At 30.0% G+C, this 26836-nt stretch overlaps 2 protein-coding genes across 5 annotated transcripts; both read left to right on the forward strand.

Moving 5' to 3' along the window:
* Nucleotides 1–2737: 2737 nt before the first annotated feature.
* Nucleotides 2738–4531, forward strand: LOC136085193 (zinc finger MYM-type protein 1-like). Its single transcript, XM_065806482.1, has one exon. The coding sequence runs from the start codon at nt 2738–2740 to the stop codon at nt 4529–4531; it is 1794 nt and encodes a 597-aa protein (XP_065662554.1).
* An 8265-nt stretch (nt 4532–12796) lies between these two features.
* On the forward strand, nt 12797–26401 carry LOC136084502 (uncharacterized). Of its 4 annotated transcripts, none has more exons than XM_065804538.1 (2): nt 12797–12948; nt 24860–26401. In XM_065804538.1, the coding sequence occupies exon 2, from the start codon at nt 24877–24879 to the stop codon at nt 26080–26082; it is 1206 nt and encodes a 401-aa protein (XP_065660610.1). In that variant the 5' UTR covers nt 12797–12948; nt 24860–24876; the 3' UTR covers nt 26083–26401. The 4 variants fall into 4 exon arrangements, with proteins under 4 accessions (XP_065660610.1, XP_065660611.1, XP_065660612.1 ...); XM_065804539.1 differs by having other exon boundaries at nt 12840–12971; XM_065804540.1 differs by lacking the exon at nt 12797–12948 and adding an exon at nt 13249–13533.
* The last annotated feature ends 435 nt before the right edge of the window (nt 26402–26836 follow it).

Raw genomic sequence — 26836 nt, forward strand, 5'->3', positions numbered from 1 at the left:
TTTATGAAACAGTCGATGCAATGTTTTCATGCTCTTACTTGCTGCTTTTTTCAGATGAATCTTTAAAGAATCAAAATCACTTATGTCTTTAGAGAACAAAAGTGAAATTAGTTCTTCCACGATCATACGTAATACTCTAATACTGTGTGTAAACGTCTTTCCAGCCAACATAGCTCCAACACCTGCAATCGCAATTTTCAATACACCTTCTAGAACATGACATTAAAGTACAAACACAATCAACAATTGCTGGATTTTTTTCAACTGTTTTAGCTACTAGCTTTTCCTGAAGAACTGAGAACCACCATAGCATTACCAACGTAGTCAAAAAGATCAAAAAATAAGTTTCTGCAGCGTTTTATACCACTTTGGCTCATGTATGGAGCATACAACTCTAAAAAATTCCACATACGACTACGATTACTGTTCATAGTAGAGATAACAACAGTAAAACCTTTATCCTCTTTAATTTAAACACTAACAACTTCTTTGTTCTGTGCACTTTTAACATTTCGAGTGGTCATAAAGTTTGTGTTGCATGAAGAGTAGCGCTTGCTATCTTCGAATATTTTAATCTGCAAACAAAATAAATAAATTAAAAACTACACTCTTTTTATTTGGTACGGATTAATTATCAAAAGAACATTTGCGAACGTATGCCTTACGTAATAGTACCAATAAAATACCACAATGAGCGGAAACTAAAAATCTTATTTATACTACGAAATTATCTTGAATTAACAATTTAAAATTCGGAAAATTTCTAATAAAACTATTTATAAGTAAAGTCTTGTATTGTAAAAAGATTATACCAAAACTTCTATAGAATTTCATTAACTATATTAGTTGCAATTTATATAATATATTATTAAATAAAATCTTTTTAAATTTTTTGTGGTTAATTCTCGGGTACAACCGATTTTACCCGATTCAAAAAATATTTTATGTTGAATTGCTATATACTTAGTATTTACATAACAAACGTTTAATTAACTAAAATTTTAAACTTTGATATGAAAAAATTTAGTTGTCTAATCTTGAAAACCTATTTAATTTTAGTATCTACATATATTAGGAGAAATCTATTGATAATTTATTTATATTAAATCCCTTAGTTACCAGGACTCTAAGCATTTGAATATTGAGATAAAATAAAAAAATTATAAATAAGTAATTAACGGTGACATCAACGTTGTGTTATATTTCAATTACATCTACGTTTTTGAAACAAAAAATTAGTACATGTTATTCTAGAGTATTTAAAGATAAGAAAAACCAATGTGTGAAATAAATTTGTCATAGCATGTTTTCTCAGTTATACTTTGAAAATCACAGATTAAAAAAAAAATTTCTTAAGAAACTTATTTTTTGCCGCACAATAACTAATAATTACCACAATTTGCCATGTGTTGTCTTATATTTATTTGAGCTATATGATGCTTCAATCGAGTTTTAATTGATTGCTCGTCCCCTTAAATCCCCGTTCAGATTTTATGTATGTTTTAACTTGGTTGCTATGGTACTAAATTTTGCATAGCAACAACTCATTTTTACATTAACGTTGTTTTAACAGTATTTTACTTGCGCTAAATACACAATATTGGGGGTATGTATTAAAAAGAGATTCAGAATTCTTATGAGGTTAACTTTTTTTGGTTACTATGGATACCTTACTTTGCATAACATAGCAACAACATATTTTCGGTAGTTGTTAGTAATTTAATTACTAACACTGACAGTAATTTAATTACTTTTAATTTTAATTACTAACACTTGTAGTAACTTAATTACTAACAAGTATTAGTAGTCCAGGCGGCATATATATTATAACATTTTACTTTTAAATACAAAATACTTGTTACAATAATCATTTAGATATGGTTTTGTTAAACTTAGACATTCATAATTTTCTCCAAAAAAACAATCTTAGTATTTCAAAACAAAATATTACTGAAGATATATTAAAATTTATTCAGCCGAAATTTGCTGATTTTAAAGACGTTGATTTTAGACATGCTGTTCAACGATTTGTTTACTTGTATAAAAAAAAGTGGAAATCTGCAAACTATACTGTGAAAAATTTTGAAAAGAAGTTTGTGAACTGGCTTAATGAATATCTAATTGTCAGAAAAAAAGACAATGAACCAACTGCAAGTAGACGTGGTCGAAAACCAGTTGCATTTGATAATAGTTCTAATAAAACTAAAAAACGGCGTGTATCTTGTTTAATTGAATCTCATTCATCCAATGAATTATTTTTTGCTGCTAATAAAAAATTTAGAGATGAATCTGTTGTTATTGCTGCCAAGAATGTTTTAAATATATCAAATACAGACAGTGCCGTCTTAACGCATAGGCTAGGTAGGCTGCAGCCTAGGGCCCCCGATTTTTAGGGGCCCCCAAAATGTGTCTGGATTTTTTTTCAAATTTATATGAATAAAAAATTATATTTCTAAATTTTTTGAAGAAATCATAGTTTGGGGGCCCCTCGGGAATAATTTTTTTCTTGATAAGATTTTTTTTAATTATTTTTAGAAAAGTATCAGTTTTTCAGTTTGGGGGCCTCCTAGGGAATTTTTTTTTCTTTATAAGCAAAAATGCATGCATGCGTCCAAAAATAAACATAAATTTTCCGATAAGAAGTGTTAAATACAAGCACTTAAAATATCCCATTAGATTGAATTTGAAATTGCTGTGATCAACTTAAAACATCTGTTTTGAAAAAAAGTCATTTAACATGTCTAATCGGACTTATCAAAGTGGTGCTGCAAAGAGGAAAAAAGCCGCTAAAGCAAAAGAAGACATTTCAAAATATCTTCCTTTGACATCATTTCTTTTGGTACAAAAGTCAAAGCCTGTTGTGTCCGAAGATGTATTTCTTTGTCCAACTTCAAATTTCGTAAGCATTGATAGTGCTTTGTTGCCAAATGAAACTCTAGAAATTCAACAGGAACTGGAACCAGAACAGGAGCCAGAACCAGAGCAGGAGCCAGAACCAGCACAGGTGCCAGAACCAGTACAGGAGCCAGAACCAGCACAGGAGCCAGAATCAAATCAAATTAAAACTTATCCAAACGCAACAACAAAAACTACTCAAAAAACTGACCCAGCATTGTGGCATCAGTTATCCCAAGAAGCTCAATCATTTTGGATTTCTAATGGCCCGTCCATGTGCCAGAACAATGATGGGAGCTTCAAAAATTCGGAATGGTTGAGTTGCGGACAAAAAAGGTACTTATCAAAATCTTGCTTTAGACGTGAACTACACAATGGCGAATTTGTCAATCGTGAATGGCTATTATACTCACCTTCAACAGGTTCTGTTTTTTGCTTTGCTTGTACCTTATTCTCCAGCAAACACTCTAATTTTTCCACAACTGGATTTGATGACTGGAAAAATGCCTTAAAATGTATATCTGGACACGAGAATGGTTCTGAACATCACAAAAATATGCTTACTTACTCCAGTCGGCAGAGAGAAAGCGGCCAGCTTGACTCTGTATTATTAAAACAGTTACATAACGAACAATTGTACTGGCAAAATGTGCTGAAAAGAATTGTTGCAGTTGTAAAGTTCTTGTCATCAAGAGGATTGCCATTTCGTGGAAACAATGAAATCATTGGTTCAGAGCAAAATGGTAATTATTTAGGAACTCTTGAGTTACTTAGCCAGTTTGACCCATTCCTACATGAACACATGAAAAAACATGGAAATTCTGGAAAAGGTAATACTTCATACCTCTCCGCCAATATCTGTGAGGAGTTTATATGCCTAATGAGAAATAAAGTTTTGAGCGAAATAATTTCTGAATTAAAAAAAGCAAAATACTACTCAATCAGCGTTGACTCAACTCCAGACTTGTCACATGTAGATCAATTAACTTTTACAGTTCGATATGTTAAAGACTTGGCACCAGTTGAGCGTTTTTTGCAATTTGTTCCCATTCACGGGCATGGAGCTGAACATTTAGAAACAGTGGTTTTGAATTTTTTACAAGAAAATGAAATTTCAATATCTGACTGTCGTGGGCAGTCATACGATAATGCATTAAATATGGCAGGACAGTACTCAGGCCTACAAAAGAGGATTAAAGACAAAAGTGAATCAGCATTGTTTATTCCTTGTGCTGGACATTCTTTAAATCTGGTTGGCAACAGTGCAGCTGGATGTTGTTTAGAAGCAATTATTTTTTTTGACTTTGTTCAATGCCTCTACAACTTTTTTTATGCATCAACTCATCGTAGGCAAGTGCTTCTGTCTTTTGTTGGCAAAGGCAAAAAAATTGTCAAACAGCTTTCTGGAACTCGATGGTCAGCGCGTGCAGATGCTGTGACTTGTCTGCATGACAGTTATGATGAGATTAAAAAAGCACTTGAATTTTTGATCAAGGACATAAGTCAGTCAAAAGAAACTCAAAATGATGCTCAAAATCTCATCACGAAAATGAACACTTTTGAGATTGTTTTTCTGACAATTTTCTGGAATGATATTCTTTGTCATTTTAATGAAACATCGAAGATTTTACAGTAAGAAAATTTAAACCTGGATGTTGCAGTTCGGATTCTAAAGTCATTGTTGCATTTCATTAAAGATTTGAGGAGTCAATTTGAGAATTACCAGGAAAAAGCCAAAATCTTGCTTCCAAACACTGACTACAGAGATTCTTCAAAAAGAACAAAAAAAAGAAGCCGACGTATGGTCTTCTTTGATGGTGAGGCTGAAGAATTGGAATTTCAGGGAAGTTATAAATTCAAAATTGAAACATACCTTCCTGTTATTGATTCACTAACATCAAATTTAGAAAAAAGAACATCAGCATATGAGAAGATCAATGACAATTTCGGATTTCTAGTAAACATTCAAACAATTGCCAATGTTGAACTAAAAGACCATTGTTCAAACCTAGCACAAATTTATAAGAAGGACATAAATGAAAATGAACTTTTTTTTGAGTGCCAGCAATTTAAATATTATATTTCAAAAGATGAACATTCATTTACAGAATTTTACTCAACATTAAAAAGAGACCACTTGGAATCAACTTTTCCAAATATTGAAATTTCCCTTAGAATTTTTCTGTCAATGATGGTCTCAAATTGCACTGGCGAGCGATCATTTTCAAAACTAAAACTTATAAAAAATGAACTCCGCTCAACCATGCTGCAAGAAAGATTGAACTGTTTGTCGTTAATGTCAATTGAATCAGATGTTCTTTTAACCATTGATTTTGATGATATTATTAAAGAATTTTCAAGAAAAAAATCACGTAAACGTCACATGTAAATTTTATCATTGCTTTAATAAATGTTTCCTATTTTAGTATTTGATTTAATTTTTTTACTAAGGAAAAAGGGGGCCCCCAAATTAAGTCTAGCCTAGGGCCCCCGATGGCCTTAAGACGGCCCTGAATACAGATAAAGCAACTAAATATTCAGCAGACGAAGCACTGGCTTTAATAATTGATGCAAGTCTGACAAAAGCTTCCTATCAATTGATTAGAAGCGGAGCCTTGGAGAAAGAATATAACATCTACCCCTCTTACAATGATGTCAGAGATGCAAAATTGAAATGTTATCCTGCAAACATAACAGTGGAGGACTATTCAGCTTCAGTTCCTTTAAAAGATTTAATGACTCATACTTTGCAAAGAATCTGTGCAGTTCAGGAACCTGTGCTAAGGCACTTGATATTGAACGACAAAGCAATAAAAACAATGACACTAACGTGTAAGGCTGGTTTTGATGGTGCTACTGGCCAAAGCATTTATAAACAAGTTTTATCAGAACCCGACATTAACAGAGATTTAAAGCGTGAAGAATCATTATTTATTACTTGCCTTGTCCCATTGGATTTGACTGGATTTAACAACAGCAACGAAAAGGTGCCTATTTGAAGAAATCAAAAGTCGTCCTCCACAGCCTATTGTAGACCCATAAGATTTGCATACAAAATGGAATCCAAGGAATCTGTGATTGAAGAAGATCAGTACATTAAAAGTGAGATAGAAAGCTTGGGTATGATTTTATTAGAGGTTTGCGGATCTTCTATTGAAGTGAATTGTATTATTGAACTTACAATGATTGATGGGAAGGTTCAAACAATATTATCTGAAAAAAATAACTCATACCAATGCTGTTCAGTGTGTGGTGTCTCTCCAAAAAATATGAATAGCTTTGATATCCTTAATATAGATTATACTAACAGAGAGTTAAAATATGGTCTTTCCAGTCTTCATGCATGGATTCGATTTTTTGAGATGTTATTGCACATTGCATATAAAAAAGAAACAAGAAAGTGGCAAGCAAGATCTAAAGAACACAAAGAAAAGGCATCTGTAGCTAAACAAAAGATTCAGACTGATTTTATGAACAAAATGGGACTTGTTGTTGATTTCCCTAAAAGTGGTGGTTCTGGAACAAGTAATGATGGCAATACCTCAAGGCGTGCTTTTGCAGCATATGAACAAACAGCTGAAATTCTGGGTATTGACCAAAACCTTATATTCAGATTTTACATTATCTTGGTAACGCTCTCTTCAGGATATGAAATAGACTGCTTAAAGTTCAAGGATTATTGTTTTGACACTTTTAGACTATATGTGTCCCTTTATCCATGGTATTACATGGCTCAATCAGTTCACAAAGTATTGATACATGGACATGACATAATTAAAAGCCTTACATTACCCATCGGACTTATGTCAGAGGAAGCTCAAGAGGCTAGAAATAAAGACTTTAAATCTTATCGCGAAAATTTCAGCCGAAAAACATCCAGAAGAGCAACAAATACTGATCTTATCAATAGACTCCTAGTTTCTAGTGATTCTGTTATTTCATCACTGCATAAATCAACATCACACCAAACAAATCATAAAGCATTTCCTTCAGATGTTTTACAATTACTTAAACAATCTTCAAGCGATATTATTGCTTTATAATTTTTCGATGTAATTTAAAATTGACAATGTTTTCTTGCACTATTTTTTGCTTTTACTATTCTTAAAACATTATTAACTAAATACTCAATTGTTATTCAATATAGGTGGGTCAAATATCCGATAAAATATTTAAATATCAATTTACCACTTTGTAACTATGGAAAGTATCCGGTGGCTAAGCAATATTTGTATCAATAGCAACTAAAGTTAAAATATTATCACTTTTGTAAGAAGTGTGATCTCATATTGGTCCTCATGCCAAATTTAGTGAATATAGCACTTATAAAATATCTGCAGGTAACAGAAGTAGGTTGTTGCTAAGCAAAATAAAGGTATCCATACCAACGAAATAAAAAAATATTACCTTCATAAAAAGCGCAGACATCATATTAGTACTCATACTAATTTTAGTGAATATAGCTCTAATATTAAATTAGTTATGATTTTTGTCCAGTAAAAGTGCATTCTGGCCCACTGTGCAGCCGACTAGTAGAAATTAGGTTTTTTAACAGTTTTATAGTCACGGTTTTTTATTACGTAATAAATAATTCTTTCGCGGAAGAATTGACACGGGATTCCGTGTCAAGACAATATTAAAACGTGTCAATATTAAAGTGTGTCAATATTAAAGCGTCTCAATATTAAAGCGTGATCAGTTAAACTTTCTGAGTTGCCTAAGTCAAAAGAAAATTTCAATTTTTGAAAGATAATATTCAAATGCAATAAAAATATAAGTTTCATGATACATTTTTTTTTTAGCTTGTGAAGGAAATGTTTCTTCACAGTGTCGAGCCTTAAATTTCAAAAGCGCAAATTTTAAGAGAGTACTTAAAGTTTGTGTTTTTTCACAAAAATTGCGTGGCTCAATTTTTTTCTCAAAAAAGTAGTGTCAAACAATTTTTGCAATTACACACTTTAAGTTTGTAAACGTAAAAATGTAAAAAACCAGCAAAAAAATGTTTGCAATTTAAATTTATTTTCACTCTTAAATTTTACATCTAGTATTAGACTCATTTTTTGCCTTAGAATCAAAGGTTGAACCACAAAATGGCAGGTATAATTTTTTTATTTATTTTTTTCTCTTTTTTTGAATAAATATGATTTATAACCCAGAGTAATTTTTTTAAATAAGCTCCAAGCAGTAATTAAAATTGTTTTGTTCATCTTTAAGTTATATTATAAGATTGTAAAATGGGGATCCTAAAGTAATACTAAGTAATACTTGCTATAAATTTGGTATTGTTACTTTTTGAGTTTGTAAATGATTTCTTTTAAATTTGCAGAAACTAGACTCCCACCTGGTCGCAAAAAGCAAAAACTCTGGTGGAATAAATTTGAAGATGTTGAACCGACTTCAAAAAATGTTTCACAAGTCAAGTACAAGTTATGTCCAAATGTCATCTCTAACAGAATCGCTAGACCAAATGCTTCTGCAACTGGTATGAAGTCACACCTCAAGCGCAAACACAAAACTGTGTATAATGAAGTTTTGCGGCAGGAGGAAGAAATAAAGTCTCAACAAGCCACTTCTAGGGAAAAACTTGAGTTTTTGGCATCAATAGGAGGTAATCATTTTTTAATACTTAATGATTCTGAAAACTTGCAAAACTGCTTTTAGTAGTTGAAGCTCTTGTGATAACAGCAATTAAAAATATATCTAGGAACTGGAGCTGGTAGTTACTTTCAACTGCGCGGGAAATTCAGAAAGCCAACACACTTTCTGAAGCTGAAGTCGCAAGATCCTATGCAATTAAGATTTTACTATGAAGTGTGTCTAGGTCTTGCAAACTCAAATGTTTCATTTCACTTTATAGAACTCCCATCGATTCATAAATGTTTCAAGAAATTTTTCCACAGGTATCTTAGAGTTCTATTCCAATATTTATGCTAACAACTACCCGAGTAAAGTAAGCTTCAAATGCCAGGTGTTATAGTGATTCAAAATATTTTAAATTATTTTTACACACTTCGTTCTGCAAGGACCTACGCTCAAAATAAACTTCCCATTGTATATGAGACTGCCAAAAAAGCTGTAAAAGATATTGTCTTTTCCCAGATCAAAATGGTTATGCGCATTGGTTTCACCACTAATGGATGGTCCTCTCCAGCATGTGACAAGTATAATTCCATCACAGTCCATTACATCAACAACAACTACCAAATACGGAGATTTTTGTGGTGTTGTGTGCCAACTGATGTCCCACAGACTGCTGAAAACTTACCAAAAAATCTTCTCAGAGTAAGTACTTAATGCAATAGGCAATATTTGAATGATATTGGTTATATCAGTAAAAAATATATTTATTTTTTTTTTGATTTCTTTCAAGTAAATTATAATTAACTAAACAATTGGGAGACTTAACTGTATTAGTAGATTTTCTGTCAAATTCCAATAAAAAAAAGTTGTTTGATAACTTTTAATGTTGATCGAAACTATAGTTATAGTAGGATATATAGACTTTGGTATTCACAATGCAGTGGCATAGCGAGGGTCATTAGCGCCCGTGTCCAAAATAGCAAAAAAAGGCCTTTTTATAACAAAAAATAAATTTTTTTCAGAAAAAAGTTTTTTATAAAAAGTCGAGCATTTTTTTGGCGCCTCTTTAATCGTTTGCGCTCCGCTACTGCATCAATGTGCCTTTAACATTTTTGTGTTTAATTATTTTCACAATGTTATGATTTTATTCTTCTAGTTTAACTCAGGATTTACAAAGTCAATTGCCCAATGGTTGTGAAATTTTTCTCACCCATGATGCTGCTGCCGTCAATGTGAAGGCTTTTTCAAAAAACTCATCATCAGTCTCATCAGTTTCCTGTGTCAACCATCGGTTAAATCTGGTCTGCTTGGCTGGGCTTAAAGCCAGTTCTTGGTTAAAAAAACAAAAGCGTTTTCCTCTTTGCTTCGAAACTCACCCAAAATTGCAGGCCAAATGGAGGGCACTGCAGCGCACTTGAAACAAAAAAATTTGTTTAAAGGATCACTCCATAAAATTCAAAGCTTTGTCAAGACACGCCGGAATAGTATGTTTTTTTGGTTGAAGTCAATTTTAGATGCGAAGCCTATTCTTCTGTACATACAAAGAAAAGGAAAGAAAAATGAATTCCCTGACAAGCAGAATACCTTGTGGAGAGAAATTCCTGATGAATCCATTTTTGAAATCTGGCACAAAGTTTTGCCCTTGATGAAAAGGCTTAATGACGCAATCAACACCTTGTCTGTTGAAGACATACCATCAATTCATGAAGTCATTCCCAAAGTGTTCAACTTGCAAAAAATCTTCTCTGACAGCACGACAGAAGAAAACACAGAAGAACTACTGTGCAGTTGTTTTTTCCAAGCTTGAAGAAAAGTTTGAGAATCATGGCTGCGATGAGAAAGCTTTTGCTGAAGCCAACATTTTAGATCCACGTTACCGTGGTGTGGCTCTACGTCGATTCTCCCCGGCATTATTCGAAAAGATCAAACGAGAAATTATCAATAAACATTCTTCCAACAAAGAATGGACCTCTGCAACACGCCCAGAGGTTTTTGAGGAGTTTTCCCGTGAAAACGATCCCCTTTATGAAGCCTGCAGAGGTGAAAAAAAAGCAACAGACCCAATGGTTGGAGCTGAAGAGAAACCTCTTTTTTAATGGAGTGGTAAGCTTTTCCAAAAGTCAAAGTGCCAAAAGATACTGATGTCCTTTGCTGGTGAAAACAAAATGAATTTCGATTTCCACTTTTGTCTACAGCTGCTCGTGCTTTCCGTCCTAGCATCTTCTGCAGCATCAGAATGAGTTTTCTCAGACGCAGGTAATATAGTAACTCCACTACGAAGTTGTTTGGACCCAGCAGTGTATATACATCACAACAGCAGCAAAGTTATAATTCAGTGGAATTTACAAATTGAATGAGGTAAATGCAGTTTGTTAGAGGGTTTGTTGCTTGCTGTAACAAATTTATCTTTTTAATTCTTTTAATTTGATTCTTGATTTTACTTTAATTTGAAAATTTAAATTAAAAAAATTTAATTAAAAATTTAAAAAAAATTATAAAACTGTCAAAAGGTTTATTTAAAAAGTGAGATTTTATTTTTCATGCAAATTTTTAATTTAACTGACTAAAACTGTTAGGAAATATCCTATCATATTTTGATACAAAATGTCAAGAAGAGTATTCAAGGGCTGAATAAAATAATTTATGAATGTTATTTTTCATAAAAGTAAGGCTATCATCAGACAGGCAATATTTTGCGGCCATTTAGAGCTTAGAAATACATAACAAGATAGGTGATGCGAAATCTAAATATGTAAAAAATAAAATTTGCAATATATTGCAAATCCGTAAATAAAAAATAGCAAAAATAATAGTAAGTTCGTCAGAGATGAATATAAATACGTTAAAATACGTTAGCTTTTCTACTTAAATGTAAAGTAATACACTACAATATACAATAGTTATTGTAATTTTATTTCATTAAAACAATACAATAGTTCTTTAATTTTATTGTATTGTTAGAAAAAAAGCAATACAATAATTATTGTAATTGTTTTTCATCACAGCAATACAATACCAAAATAAAATTTTTTTATTGTTTCTGTAATATAACAATATAATATTATTGTATTGTAATGTGTAATTGTATTTTTACAATTACAATTACAATAGTCCTAACCCTAGTTTAAACAATAAAATAGCGCGTGACTTTCAATACGCATCTACGTGATTTCTAACATGTACAATTCACCAACATTAAAATAGAACACAATGTAAAGGTGATGTATTCAATTTAAATTTTTCGTTCGTCAATTTTTTTGATAGGCTATATGCAAACAACAGAGAGATTATATGCAACCAACCTAATTAAAATTCGCCCGGCTTAAAATATTGTTAGAAAAATCCGCCTTTAGAAATATTTCTCAAATGTTTTTGCTAATTTCTATTTTGTACCAATCACAAACATGTACACTATATACAGTTAAGTATTTGGTTCAAATATTTTGCTCGTCAATTTTTTTGATAGATAATATGCAAACAACTGAGATCAAACTTAAATAAAATTCTTCTGACAACAACGACAACGACATTTATTTTCCTCAAACTTTACAATCATCTAATTACAATAATATATTAATAATAACAATAATAATAATAAGAATAAGAATTTCTATGATATTATAAATAATAAAACCAAAATATCATTATTAAGAATAAATATAAATAAATGATTGACAAGGAAGGAGTCACTTATGCAGAGTGACACCAAATAACTATATTATTATCATTAACTTAAAAAATAGTAATAATAATAACTTTATTCATTAATAGAGCAAAAGTAACAGCAAAAATAACAGTATTTACTTTCCGGCTTATAAAATTGTTAGAAGAACTCATCTTTAGAAACAATCCACCAATGCTTTTGCTAAATATTATTTTGTACCAATCACAAACATGTACACTATATACGGTTAAGTATTTGGTTCAAATATTTTGCTCGTCAATTTTTTTGATAGATATTATGCAAACAACTGAGATCAAATCTAAATAAAATTCTTCTGACAACAACGACACCGACATTTATATTCCTCAAACTTTACAATCATCTAATTACAATAATATACTAATAGTAATATCAATAATAACAATAATAATAATAATAATAAGAATTTTATGATAATAAAACCAAAATATCATTATTAAGAATAAATATAAATAAATGATTGACAAGGAAGGAGTCACTTATGCAGAGTGACACCAAATAACTATATTATTATCATTAATTTAAAAAATAACAATAATAATAACTTTATTCATTAATAGAGCAAAATTAACAGCAAAAATAATAGTATTTACTTTCCGGCTTACAAAATTGTTAGAAGAACTCATCTTTAGAAACAATCCACCAATGCTTTTGCTAATTATTATTTTGAACCAATCACAAATATGTTTACTATATAAGTTTGTTATAGTTTCAAAATTTTGTTCATCAATATCCATTTACCTGGTAATACATTGAAGGTTACACTAGCTGTAAGGTCTTTTTAATTTTTAATGTGAGTTTTTAAAGTTAATGGTATAAATATTATATTACTATAAATAATTTCAATAGTATTAAAGATGCGAAAAATAAAAAAAAGTAATAAAAAATGAAAAATATATTTGTATTTGTTTTACAGATAATGGTGAAGTATTTTCTAATACTTTTGATATCATTTTATTTTTTTTTTATTACTATTATCATTTTTTTTTTTTCATTATATTGTTTTATTTACACATCACAGTGGTTTAATAATGGACATATATCATGCGCATGCGTCACATTTTGAACAATAAAAAAAGAAAAGAAAAATGATAAGGATAAAGATAAACAGATATTTTTTCAATATAAAATTTCTTAAAAACCTTTGAATACAAAATTTTTGTAAAATACTTTTAAAAACCTGATTTAAATCAAACATTTAAAAAAAAATCAAAGAAAAAAAAAAAAAGAAAGAAAGGAAGAAAGAGAAAGTAAACAAAGAAGAAAAAAAGTTGAAGAAGAAGAAATAAACAAACAAAAACAATTTTAAAGAGGATAAAAAGATTGGTTATTTATTTATTATCACGTTTTAATGTGTAATTACTATTTTTTTTTACTTTCATTATTTAACTTACAAATTTTTTTTTCGCTTTTTCACATCATATTTTTAACTATTCATTTATCGCTAACTATATTCATTTAGTTCTAGTTAGTAAGGTTTTTCCATTTTATATTTTAGTTGTAATATCTCTCTATATATCATTAGATTATCTATTTAAGAATTTTTATTATATATTTTATTATATTTAACTTATTTTATTATATATAGTTTTATTATATTTTTTGATCATTATTATAACTTTATCATTATTATATATTCTTATACATTTATTTATTATGGCTTTATATTATTTTAATTTTATTTATTGTTTATTATTTTATCTTTGTTATTGATTAAAAGTATAACCTATATTTTTTATTTATAACTTCGATATATATAATCAACTTACTATTTTACTTATAAATCTTTCCTGCAAGAATCCTCCGTATAAAATAAAATTTCATGAACTCCTGATTACCTCAGAAACTTATTTAAAAACATGAACAATGTTTTTAATCCAACAACCACATGCAAATACCTTGACGTTAATGAACTAAATAAATCTAATAACCCTGGTACAGAAATTTATCTTCACCTTAATATTTCTTTTCTTCCATTTCACTCATTGATCTCCCCAGCCTTGTTTGTACCATTAATACTCGTCCCATGGTGATAGGAATTACCGAGTCAAATTTATATACAGAGGGTTCTAATAAAACTGACATTACCATACAAGAGTATAACATTGAGCATTGTCCAACAGAGTCAAAAAAAGGTGGTGCGCTTCTTAACCTAAATTCAAATCTTATTTGCATAGTTCGTAGTGATCTCCAAATTTATGCTTCCAAATTTCTAGAGTATATTTTTGTTAAAGTTATATATCCACTTAAAAGTAATACTATTTTTGGATGTATATACCAGCATTCCTTATTAAACATCACTGAATTTTTATCTATCCATTTTAATCATCTCCTTGAAAAGTTAAGTCATGAAGCAAAAAGTATTGTACTAATGGGCGATTTCTGATATAGTCTATTGTAATCTTACAATTTCAATCTCTGACCATATGGCACAGTTTTTCGTTATTTCTAATAACTCACCCATTAAAAAAAAGTAAAAATATATAAAAGAAATTTAAAAAATTTGATTCCGATTCTTTTATCCAAGAAATTTCTGATATTAACTGGAAACTTCATATAAAAAAAAGATGATAACATAAATGAATCTATAAATTTTTTCTTTAAAACATTTGAAAAAGTATTAGACCGATATGCTCCCTACAAAAAATTAACAAAAATAAAACAAATTAAACTTCAATCTAAACCTTGGATAACTTCTGGTATTCTTAAATCTATTTCTAATAAAGTATTACTTTATAAAAAATTTACTAGATCAAAAAATGTGAATTCCATAAATATATTATTTACTAAATTTAAGTTATACAGAAATAAAATTATCAATTTGTTAAGTTATTCTAAAAAATCGTACTCTGCATTTTTTTTCAATAAAAACATCAATAATGTAAAGAATACCTGAAAAGGAATTAAGAAAATCATAAACATCAAACCTTCTATATATACTGAGTCTTTTAATCTCAAAATCAATGAAAATATCATCTCAGATCATACTAGTGTTGCTAATATATTTAATAATTACTTTGCGACTATCCAAGACTAACTACTTAAAAATACTGTTCCCTCTAAATGTGTTTTTGGCAACTTTTTTAAAATACCTATTTTTAATTCTTTTTTCATTGATCCCGTGACTAAAAATGAGGCGGCGAATCTCATGGAAGGTGCTCTTAAAAATAATAAAAGCCTTGGTCCCAATAGTCTGCCAACATTTCTTCAAAAGCTGGTATCTCACATAATCTCCAAACCTCTATGTACTATGATGAATAATTCTTTCAAAAATAGCCTCTTTTTTTTTCAAGAGAAATTCTAGATATAGAGGACCTTTTTTTAGAAATAGATGGTTGTGCACCTCCACTTCGAAACCCGTGTCATCGGCCATGAGTAAGCCAGTTTTGTTTTCAATTCTTTCGATTATTTTTTTTTATTCAAATAATTTTTTATTAAATTATAAGGGAGTTTTATTTTCACAATAACTTTTATTTTAGTAAATAAGATATATAATAATTATTTATGTCAACGTTGCTTATTGAATTTTATCAATTTTTTTATTAATTCAAAACAATTTTCCACGCGTTTGCAAAGTGCGCGCAAATTAATTATAACTAATATACAATATGACTGTAAATTGTTATCCATTAATACAAAATGGTGAATTTTTCTCAATTTAGTTCGTTAAATTTATTTACTTATAAAAAAAACTTAAAGAAATTTAATTGAGAGGGAACTAAAAATATAATAAAAGTTTTTTTTTATAACATCGAAAAATAACAATATAATAATAAGTACTTAATAAGTTATTATATTAAGTTATTATTAAATACTTATTATGATATTATTATATTTATAATATTGAGCATTTAAAAAGTATAATAAAATATCGTATTATTAGTTGTTGTTAAACGCACAGTAAAAAATGAAAATAACTATAATAAACATAATAGTTCTATATATTCTATTAAATTATATATATTTCTGCAAACTTACAACATTTTTTCAAAACTTTAAAAAGGGCAACAAACATTACTTTAATTTAATGATAAAAAGAAAATTAAAAAAAAGCAGGCTTTTGAAAAAATAATGTTTTAGGATGGTTTCTTTTAAAGTAATTGCAAAGACATTCATTTTAACCTAAAATTTCTGATTCTTTTGTAAACGCATGTAAAAACCATGCTGAAACAAAGATACTTTTTTCAGTTGAGTACTTAATTATTAAACTAAAAAGTATTTAAAAAAGTATTATTATGGTTTCTTTTAATGTCGTTGAACAGGCGTTTTAAATTTTAGTAACTTATTGTTTTTATTAACAACTATGTTTTTTTTACAATAAATAAAAAATTATCAATCGCATAATTATTTGGAAAAAAAAAGTTGCTGAAGTTATGCGTTCGTTTTTAAAAATTAAGTAAAAGTAACGCGACGTTCGTTTTTCTGTCTTTTTTTTAACAAACGTTCGCACGTTCATCGAGTTGTCGCGCCCTGTTCTAATCTAAACTACTTCAATTATCAACCTATTTCACTTCTTTCTAACTTAAATAAACTGTTTGAAAAAGCAATGTTCCAAAGGCTCGAGCTTTTTTTGTAAAAATATATAATTCTTTAAAAATACCAGTATGGTTTTCGCAACAAACACTCAATAACTCACTCATTAATAAAAAAAAAGAAGATGTTTTTATCTCCAAATACAAGTTCAGATCCTAGAAACCAACCTCGCAGCAAAAGATGCTATTATCGCAAAACTCAACCTTGATTTGAAAAATCTTGACTCGATCTTGGCTGAGATGATAACCTGCAATGCTCCTTTGAAATCTTACGCCTCAGTTTTAAAAAACTCTTCTATAGGATCTAACAGAGTAATAAATATGGTTGCTGCAGATTCTAAAGATAGAATATATCGCGCAGCTAACATAATCGTTGTAGGCCTAAAAAAATCTGACGCAAAAGACGACGAAGCTATCGTCACAGATTTTTTCAACGCATCTGGGGTAGTAAACCAGATCAAAACCGTTCGTCGCTTGAATGCAACCAAAAATTCAACAAAAACGAACTGAACTTATTAAAAATACCACTCGAAAACGAAAATGCAAAAAATGAGGTGTTCCAGTTATGCAGTCGTCATAAAGCTATGTCTTTTGAAAGCGTTTTTATACGCGAAGACAGAATGCCAGCACAGCAAATCAAATTTGCTGAACTCCGCAATAGAATGAAAGAAGCTAAATGAAGAATTAAAGGAAGCTGGACTCCTTGACCAACCATTTCGAAACGTTATATACCGCAGAACTGGCCAAATCTGCTGCATATCAACGTAACTGAGTAAACCGCCCAAAAAAGATATGTTTTCGAATCTGCTAAAAAAGCACTTGACAATTTTAAAAAGCAAAATAAAAGCTCTGACCAAAACTGATGCCCATACCTTTACCTCGCACCTTAGAACCTGTTACCAGAATCCTAAATTGTGCTTATTTTAATGCAAGATCATTAAACAACAAATTAGTAAACCTACACAACCTACTCCAAAATGGAAACCTTGACATCACCTTTATTACAAAGACTTGGCTCAACAATACCACACCTGACTCATTACTGTTAAACGGCAACAGTTTTAATCTGTTCCGACATGACCGTGAGGGCAAAGGTGGTGGCTCACTTATATTAGTACGCAGTGATATCCATTCGGTTCAAATTCGCAATGAAATTCCCGACAATCTTCATAATACTGAAATTACCTGCGTCGACGTTAGCGCTTCACCAAACCTTGGCAAGACTAGATTTATTTGTTTTTACCTCCCTTCTCGTGCAGCATCAAATATTTCTAAAACCAAATCTGTGTGCAGGTTTCTTTGCATATTTCTGTCAACGTGTGACTCTACTTGTGTAATAACAGGTGATTTCAACTTACCACATATAAACTGGTTGATTCCTTTTAGTTTTGGTGATGCGTGTCATGATTTTTTCTTGAAACTTGTTCTGTAAATGCTCTCACCCAGCTCGTAGCTGACCCTACTAGAATTAACAATTTGCTAGATCTCATTTTAACAAACAATATTAAAACGGTGCAAAATGTGGATACTACCGCCCCATTTACCAGCACTTGTGACCAATGCACTATTCAATTTAATTGTATCTTGGTGAATTTCAAAAGTCGTAAAAAATCTAGTATACGCAACTTCTTTAAAACCGATTATAATTGGATTCAAAATGACTTACTAAATGTAAATTGGTTTATGTTGGCCAAGCAAAACCAAAATGTTGAATCCTTCTGGCAATTTATGTGTGATGTCTTGAATTCCTCTATTTCTTCTAATGTTCCAGTACTTTGTTCTAAAATAAACCATGTTTAACCTCTTGTCATCCGCAAATTAGCGTCCAAAAAACGTATTTTTTATAGACATTATAAAAAGTTTCACATGATATCACCGTTCTTGCCAATTACAAGAGTTGTTCTCGTTTGCTAGAAAAAAAACAAGTTTGCTGTATTGCTTGAGAAAAAAACATTGTAGAAAAAGCAAACTTAATGCAATTTTTCTCCTACGTCAAGTCCAAATCAACCTGTTTTAATTCTGTTCCGCCTCTTGCTAATGTTCTTTTTTCTTACGACTCTGTTGTATCTGCTCTTCAAAACCTTCCATCTTAGTCATCAAATTCACCCAACGGTTTCCGGCTATATTTCTGAAATCACTTGCTACTACTATTGCCATTCCGTTTTCAATCCTTTTTGAATTATCTATGTTAACAAGTGAAATTCCGAAAATTTGAAAAACCGCTATTGTGTGTCCAATCTTCAAAAAAGGTAACCCATCCTGACCTTCCAACTACAGACCTATTTCAATTACTTGTATTACCTGCAAAGTTATGAAGTCTATTATCGACAAAAGCTTAAAAACTTATCTTCTGCTTAATAACTTTATCTCTATCCATCAGTTTGGCTTCCTAAAACGCAGATCTGCATGTACACAAATGTTAGCTTCTCTAAATGAATGAACCACAGTATTTAACAAGCATAAGGTAATTGATATTATCTATATTGATTTAGAAAAGGCCTTCGACTCTGTTTCACATCCCAAATTATTCCACAAATTAAAATCTTACGGCATTAGGCATGAACTTCTTTACTGGATTACAAACTTTTTAACAGACCGTTCTCAATGTGTTTGCATTAGTAACTCTTACTCAAGTTATGTCCCTGTCAAGAGTGGAATACCCCAAGGAACTGTAATGGCTCCCACTTTATTTTTAATATTTATCAACGATGTAATTTCCATTATTGATGGCGACTGCGGAATAAAGCTGTTTGCAGATGACAGCAAATTATTCCAAGCGAGAGATAAAAACACAAACATTAATGCAGACCTTGTAAATTCCTTAAAAACTTTTCCGATTGGTCAACTTATTAGCAACTAAAAATAGAGTTCAATAAATGTTTTCACATATGTTTTGGAAAGTCTTCATTACCTGTTTCCTTAAACCCATTTTTTGCAGATTCCGCGATAAACACGGTTAACTGTATTGACAATATTGGTATTAGTAACGATTCTCACCTCCTAGTAAAAGTCTACAAAGTTTATGTACGACCTATCTTAGAATCTTGCAGCCCAGTGTGGAGTCCTTATCTTTTAAAAAATACTTGTTGTATCGAAAATGTCCAAAGATATTTCAGCAAAATTACCTGTGAAAGATGCCATATTACTTATTCTGATTATTCATTAAGACTAATTCTTCTAGATCTCGATTCTCTTGAATACCGTAGAGTCAAATTTAATCTTTTTATGGTGTACAAAATTGTACACAATCTTGTCGTTTTACCTCTACGTAATTACTTTAACTTTTCCAACTGTCACTACAGCACTAGATTAAAATTATACCACGCAATATATGTACAAATGATTCTCGTAGATTCTTCTTCAGCAAAAGATCTGTAAAATTATGGGATTCTTTACTAGCTCACGTTGTTAATTCTCCTTCACTATCTATGTTCGAAAGAAAATTAAGTATTTATGATTTAAAACGTAATTGTGTACTTTATTAATTATATTGCATTTATCTATGTACAATTTTATGTTAGTGGTGTTACGTAAGCGTCATCTCGTGATTGCCTGTCTCATCTTTTTTTTTATTAAAACTCTTTTTGTATGGTTTTTAATGCAAATAAACGTTATTTTTATTAAACGTTATTATTATTATTATTATTATTATTAATAAAAATAACTGAGAAAATCAGACAAGCCATCGATAATAAGCACTTTACGTGAGGAGTGTTTGTTGACATAAGAAAAGCATTTGATACAGTTGAGCACACAATCCTCCTAGAAAAACTGCAACACTACGGTGTAAGTGGTATTCCTTTTCTATGTTTTTCTTCTTATCTTTGTAATAGAATACGATGTTTTTCAGTTAATGGTATCAACTCATAGCTAGCTTAATTTTTTAATGGTGTTCCGCAAGGCTCGGTTTTAGGACCATTAATTTTTTTTTATTTTTATCAATGAGTTAAATGTTTCTCTTAGATTTTCTACTGCTAATCACTTTGCTGATGACACCAACTTGCTCCTAATTAACAAATTACTTAAAAAATTAACAAAAACATGAATCACGATTTAGCTAATGTGATTCAATGGCTCCGCTCCATAAATTATCCCTTAACCCTAAAAAAACGGTAATTATTATATTTAGATCTGTTCAAACAAAAATAAATAAGCTATTAAATTTCAGATTAAGTGGGCAGAAAATAAATCCATTTAACTCTATAAAGTATCTTGGAATCAAAACAGACACTAATTTATCTTTTGCATAGCATCTTCAAGACTTAGCATTAAAATTAAGCAGATCTCCAAGCTCTAAATTAATTTATTTTTAACATACTAATTCGAATTCTAGCATACTCTAAAGTCCCTTAAACTGTGTGATCTTATTCAGCTATCAAATTGCCTATTTGTTTGGAACTAAAATCATAATAACCTACCTCTTACGTTTATCAACTTTTTTAGTTATAGGGAAAATTGTAGCTATACTCAACGATTTGCTTTTAACTTTAAATTATCTGTACCTAAATACCGAACTGTTCATTACGGTTAAGAATCCATACTACATAAAAGCATACAAACCTAGAACTCCCTTCCCAACTAAAATCTCTTAAATCATCCTCAAAATTTAAAACTGCCCTCTTTAACCATTTTTTAGAAAAATATTGTTTATAAACCTTACACCTTTTTACAACTTATTATTTATAACTCTAACTCGGAGCTTCTATTCATCTATTATTTTTTCTCTTCTATTGTGGTATATTACTAATTTTAATATCATTTATTATTTTATTATTTTAAACTTATTTGAAATTTTATTACTTGAAATTTTATTATTTTTAACTTATTTGAAAATTTGAAAACAAAAACACTAATGAGTGCTATGAACTTTTCTGCAATAAATATGATAAACTCAGCAATCAATTGAAGGGCTTATTGTGAAACAATGACAAGTCACAAAAACAAATATTTGAGAAAAATGACTTTTAAGTTTTATTTAAATCTATAAAATCAGTGCTTACAGTAAGATAATTTTATAATTATAGCACCAATTTTAAGAATTATGCCTTAATATCTTTTTGGCTATTGCGTATACTATTTATGATTATAAAAATGATAATAACTCATTTTTGAAAAAGTGTGGCTTGTCATTGTTTCACAATAAGCCCTTCAATTTGTTCCGTTAAAAAAGTCCATACCACTCGTAATGCGCCGTGGATGAATAAGGAAGTACTAGCTATGGTAAAGCAAAAAAAACAACTAGGCAATTACTTATCGGCGACTCACTGGCGATTAGCAACACTGGTTTGTGAATATAGGAAACTAAGGAGCTAAGTGCAGAAAGCATGTAAACGTCGTGTTCGAGTATTTGAAGCACAACTAGCATCAGATAAAAGTAATCCTAAAAGGGTGTACGCTTATGCTAAGGCGCAACAGATTGTTCATGTATCTATTAGTGCTATATCTGATGCAAAAGGGGAAACGTTAAGAAAGGGAATACATATCGCAAACAGACTTAACGAACACTTCAAATCAGTTTCTGTTGATGATAGTAAAAATAGTTGCTTACCTATTTTTGAGAGAAAGCATTACCAAGAAGACTTAGGCAATATAGTTGTTAATTTTGAAGTGACGCTAGCTTATTTAAAAGGTTTGAACCCGAATAAATCTATTGGTGCTAATAACATTAATCCAAAGGTACTTAAAAAGAAGACGTCTTGATGCCGCTAATTACAGACCAGTTTCTATAGGATCAGTTCCATGTAAAGTAATGAAAAAGATTATCTGGAAACAGATAATTAAATATCTTGAAAAAACGAGCTGCATCTCACATAATCAACATGTATTTATGTCCAAAAAAAGATGCACGTCTAACTTATTGGAGAGTGTCGACTACATCACAAAAGCGTTAAAGTAAAAAAAAATTTGTTAATGTTGCATTTTTAGACTTCGCGAAAGCGTTTGCTAGAGTTTCTCACGCATATGAGATAAGTGGCAATGTTCTTAAATGGATTGAGTCATTTTTGATTAGTAGAAAACAGCGAACTGTTTTAGGTGAACACTCTAGCAATTGGAATGATGTTCCAAGCGGAGTTCCTCAAGGGTCTGTACTTGGTCCAACATTATTTGTCATTTATATAAACGACTTAACGGATAAGATAAAATCAGTTCATAAAATCTATGCTGACAATACTAAGCTGTTACAAGAAATAAGACCTGAGTTTCACGATGCTGATCACCTGATCCTTCAAAACAATTTAAACATTGTCACTGAATGGTCAAAGGAATGACAAATGGAACTAAATGTTTCAAAATGTAAAGTTATGCACCTTGGTTATGGAAATAGTAATCATGAATTTGTAATAAATGATGGAAATACATCACTTACTCTTGAGGCAACGGATATTGAGAGAGACCTGGGTATCTATATAACAATCTAAAATGGGTATATATATAACAATCTAAAATGGTATCAACACATACAGGTTGCAACACGTAAAGCAAATATGATACTTGGCCTATTAAAAAAAACATTTAGATCAAGAGATATGAAGCTTTGGAGTAAATTATACACTACGTATGTTAGGCCACATTTCGAATTCGCTGTTCCGGTATGGTGTACTTACTTAAAAGGTGACATCAAAGAAATTGAAAAATTCAGCACGAAGCAACAAAAGTACCTCATGATTTGATAGGATTACCTTGTGTTGAAAGGTGTTGACGGCTCAATTTTATTACTTTGGAAACTCGTAGGAGACGTGGCGGCTTGATCTATCAATTTAAGCTAGAAAATGATTTTGAGATTATCAATTGGCATAATCCACCAATTCGCAGATCATTTTCCAATGACCTACTGTGTGAATTCACATACAATAATGCTCGTCACAATTTTTTTACAAATCGTATTGTCAATGATTGGAATAACCGTCAGCATGCAAAAAGGCTCCGTCAGTTAATGCATTTAAGAATAGAATTGTCAAGTATTTTTTTCTACAGCTGTAAATAGTACATCTTTTACTGAAGATGAGCTGCACCTTTATTAATTAATTCGTGCTTTAGCAGCTACAAATATTGGCTTTTTAGATACTATTTGTCATAGATGTAAACTTTAATTAAATGAAAGCAATCTTTTTTCCCTTTTTCTCAACTTTGATACTTGCTATGAAATAACAAATGCTTTTTTTTTACTTAAAGTTTATATTTCATAAACCATAAATTTTTTTATAATTTGTTGGTTTTGTTGGTTTGTTTTTTAATTATTCGTTATTTTATCTAAAAAGACTTATTTAAATATATTACTATTACTATTACTAAGCTATATGTTTCAATAGTATTCTCTTTATCACTATTGTTGTTATTATAACCATATTTTTATCATAATGAGTATTATTATTATTGTTGTTGTTGTTATTATTGTTATTATTATTATTATTGTTATTATTATAGTATATACTTTTTATTTTTACTACTATTATTTTTAATCATTATAATCACTATTACTTTAGTTATTCCAACTTGTATTATAATTATCATTTGATTGACTTTGGCTTGTATTATAATTATCATTTGATTGATTTTGACTTGTATTATAATTATCATTTGATTTGATCATTATTTTTATTTTTATTTGATCATTGATTTTATTTTACCATTATCATTTTATTGATTATTAATTATCATTTGATCATATAACTATCATTTGATTTCTCAAATAAATCTGCATAATTTCTTATTAATTAAAATTTTATATTATACTCTGTAACAAAAATAAAATTGGATAATAAACAATCCAATTTTATTTTGTTACAGAATATTCCAAAAAATGTTTCCAGTTCTAGTTTTAAAATCATGCAATGAAATGCAATTTATTTTTATGCATGCAATCATGCATACAAGCATGATATATTGGAAATTAACGATAACCTAATGTGTACTTATTACGCACTTTTTTTACGCAATATAATAACCTGAATTTAATTATGCAAATTATATTGACATACCGTGTTGTTACAGTTATTTAAAATAAATATTTAAGTATACTTTGTGTATTAACCAAATATAAAGATTTTAATAAAGGTTATAATAGTTAATTTTGATAAAAATATCACTTGGTATCATAATAATATTTAAACTTCTAGAAATTATTTTTATATTATCACTTTTTTTCCAGAACTGCAATTGTATAAAATGACCTTCAATTACTGGTGTACTAAAATTAATAAGAATAAATTATCTCCTTGTGTCATTGATTTTCGTAATGAAAAAAAAAGTTCACCAGTACGGTTTCTGGTACATGGTCAAGGTGTTTTTGTGTTTCAATGTTTTAATTCAACAAATCTACGCATTATGAATGCTGATAAATCAAACGGAATACTTATCAAACTGACAACAGATAATGTTACATGTGTTCGTATTCCAGATAATGTCGCATTACCTGATCCAACGAATAATTCTTTTTTGTCATCAGATCAAGGTGTGTATTATTGGGTAAGTCTAGATTCTCAAGATGAGGTGCTGCGCGTTGGTTTAGGTGAACCTCGAGTCAAGACTGCAGTTTATACATACAAATTTAAAAGCGATAAAGCATTTCTTGGGCAACTTACTACAATCTATTTTCATGCAGATGTGATACCACTACGCTTACTCCGCGATCCAATAACGAAGACTATAGCTTTTCTTGTTCGAGACAGCGATGATTATACAATGGATGATATTGCATCGGGTTGTGTTATGCCACGGGCTAACCTAAATCTTGTAACACAAAGGCTTTATGAATGTATACGTGGTAAGAAATTTGTTTTGGATGACGACACATTTCCTGAATTTTCAGCTGCAATTGAGTCTAGCATAACCAATCCATCCGGATGGTGCAATAAGCGTTTACAAGAAAAAAGCAGAGAATTTAGCCCTGAAATTTCAATACCAGAAAACACGTATCTGCGTATAACACTAGGTGGTTATAATGGTGAGGCACCCGGAATACCTTATGTTATGGAAATCTGGCCAGTGGGGCATTACAGTCCTATTCACAGCCATTCACAAGCAAATGCGATAATCCGTGTGTTGCATGGGTCTATTAATATTAAGATGTACCCTTATTTATGTGCCTCCAAGAGCGGTGTTGAACCTTTTGCCGTTGTAAATTTAAAAAAAGATGATGCTACATGGTTAAGCCCTACACTAAATCAAACTCATAAGTTATTAAATTTGCCCGAAAACACTTCAATGTGTGTAACAATTCAATGTTACGCTTATGACTTAGATGATACGCATCACTACGGTTTTTTTGACTATATTGACAACAATGGCACTAAGCAACAATACACACCTGAAAGTGACATGGACTTTATTGAATTTAAGACCTTGATGAAGAAAGAATACAGCAAAAAATAAACACGAATCTATAAGTTCGTTTGAAAAGTAAACGTAAAGTTCTTATTTAAATAAATAAACTATAATCAAAATTTCACATGATATTAAATGTTTTTAAAATTTATAAGAAGTTTTATAAAAAATGTGAGTCATTACTTCCATTTGCAAAACTAATTACTTTTTAATTTTTCAACTTTGACTTTTAAAATTTATAACTTTTTGTTTTACGAAAGATTTATTTTGCAGTATTTTTTAGTTTTGACATAAATTTATAATAAATCCTTCAGTATGATTGAAGTAATAATTTTTTATTTTCGAATTACAGTTTAAATTTTAAAAATGTAATATTTTTTGCCTTCACATAAAAATATATCCATTGTAGGATCCGAGTGGGATAACACTGTATGCGCAATCTCCCAACCAGATTGTCTGAAGCGTTTTTTTTTTGCTGTGTGGGCCTATGATATGGCCTATAAAACCTTTGAAATATTCAAGACTGAAAATAGGGAGACGCCGGTAATGCTTTAGAGTTTTTTTTTTCTTTTAACATTATTAAAATTGAGTGTACATCTTTCAAGCTATAGTATTTATAATCAAAAGTGTATTTTCATGTAAATTGTAGAACAGAAGTAGATTCCATTATAATTTTATATTTAAAGGCAACTTTTTCAAAATGTGATTTTCTAACACTCCTTAAAAAAATAATCACTTAGTTTTAAAATTCGTAAACTCTATAGATGATCAACGCAATTAAATTAATAAACCAGTATACATT

The sequence above is a fragment of the Hydra vulgaris genome, chromosome 09, assembly GCF_038396675.1.
Source record: "Hydra vulgaris chromosome 09, alternate assembly HydraT2T_AEP".
Taxonomy (NCBI): domain Eukaryota; kingdom Metazoa; phylum Cnidaria; class Hydrozoa; order Anthoathecata; family Hydridae; genus Hydra; species Hydra vulgaris.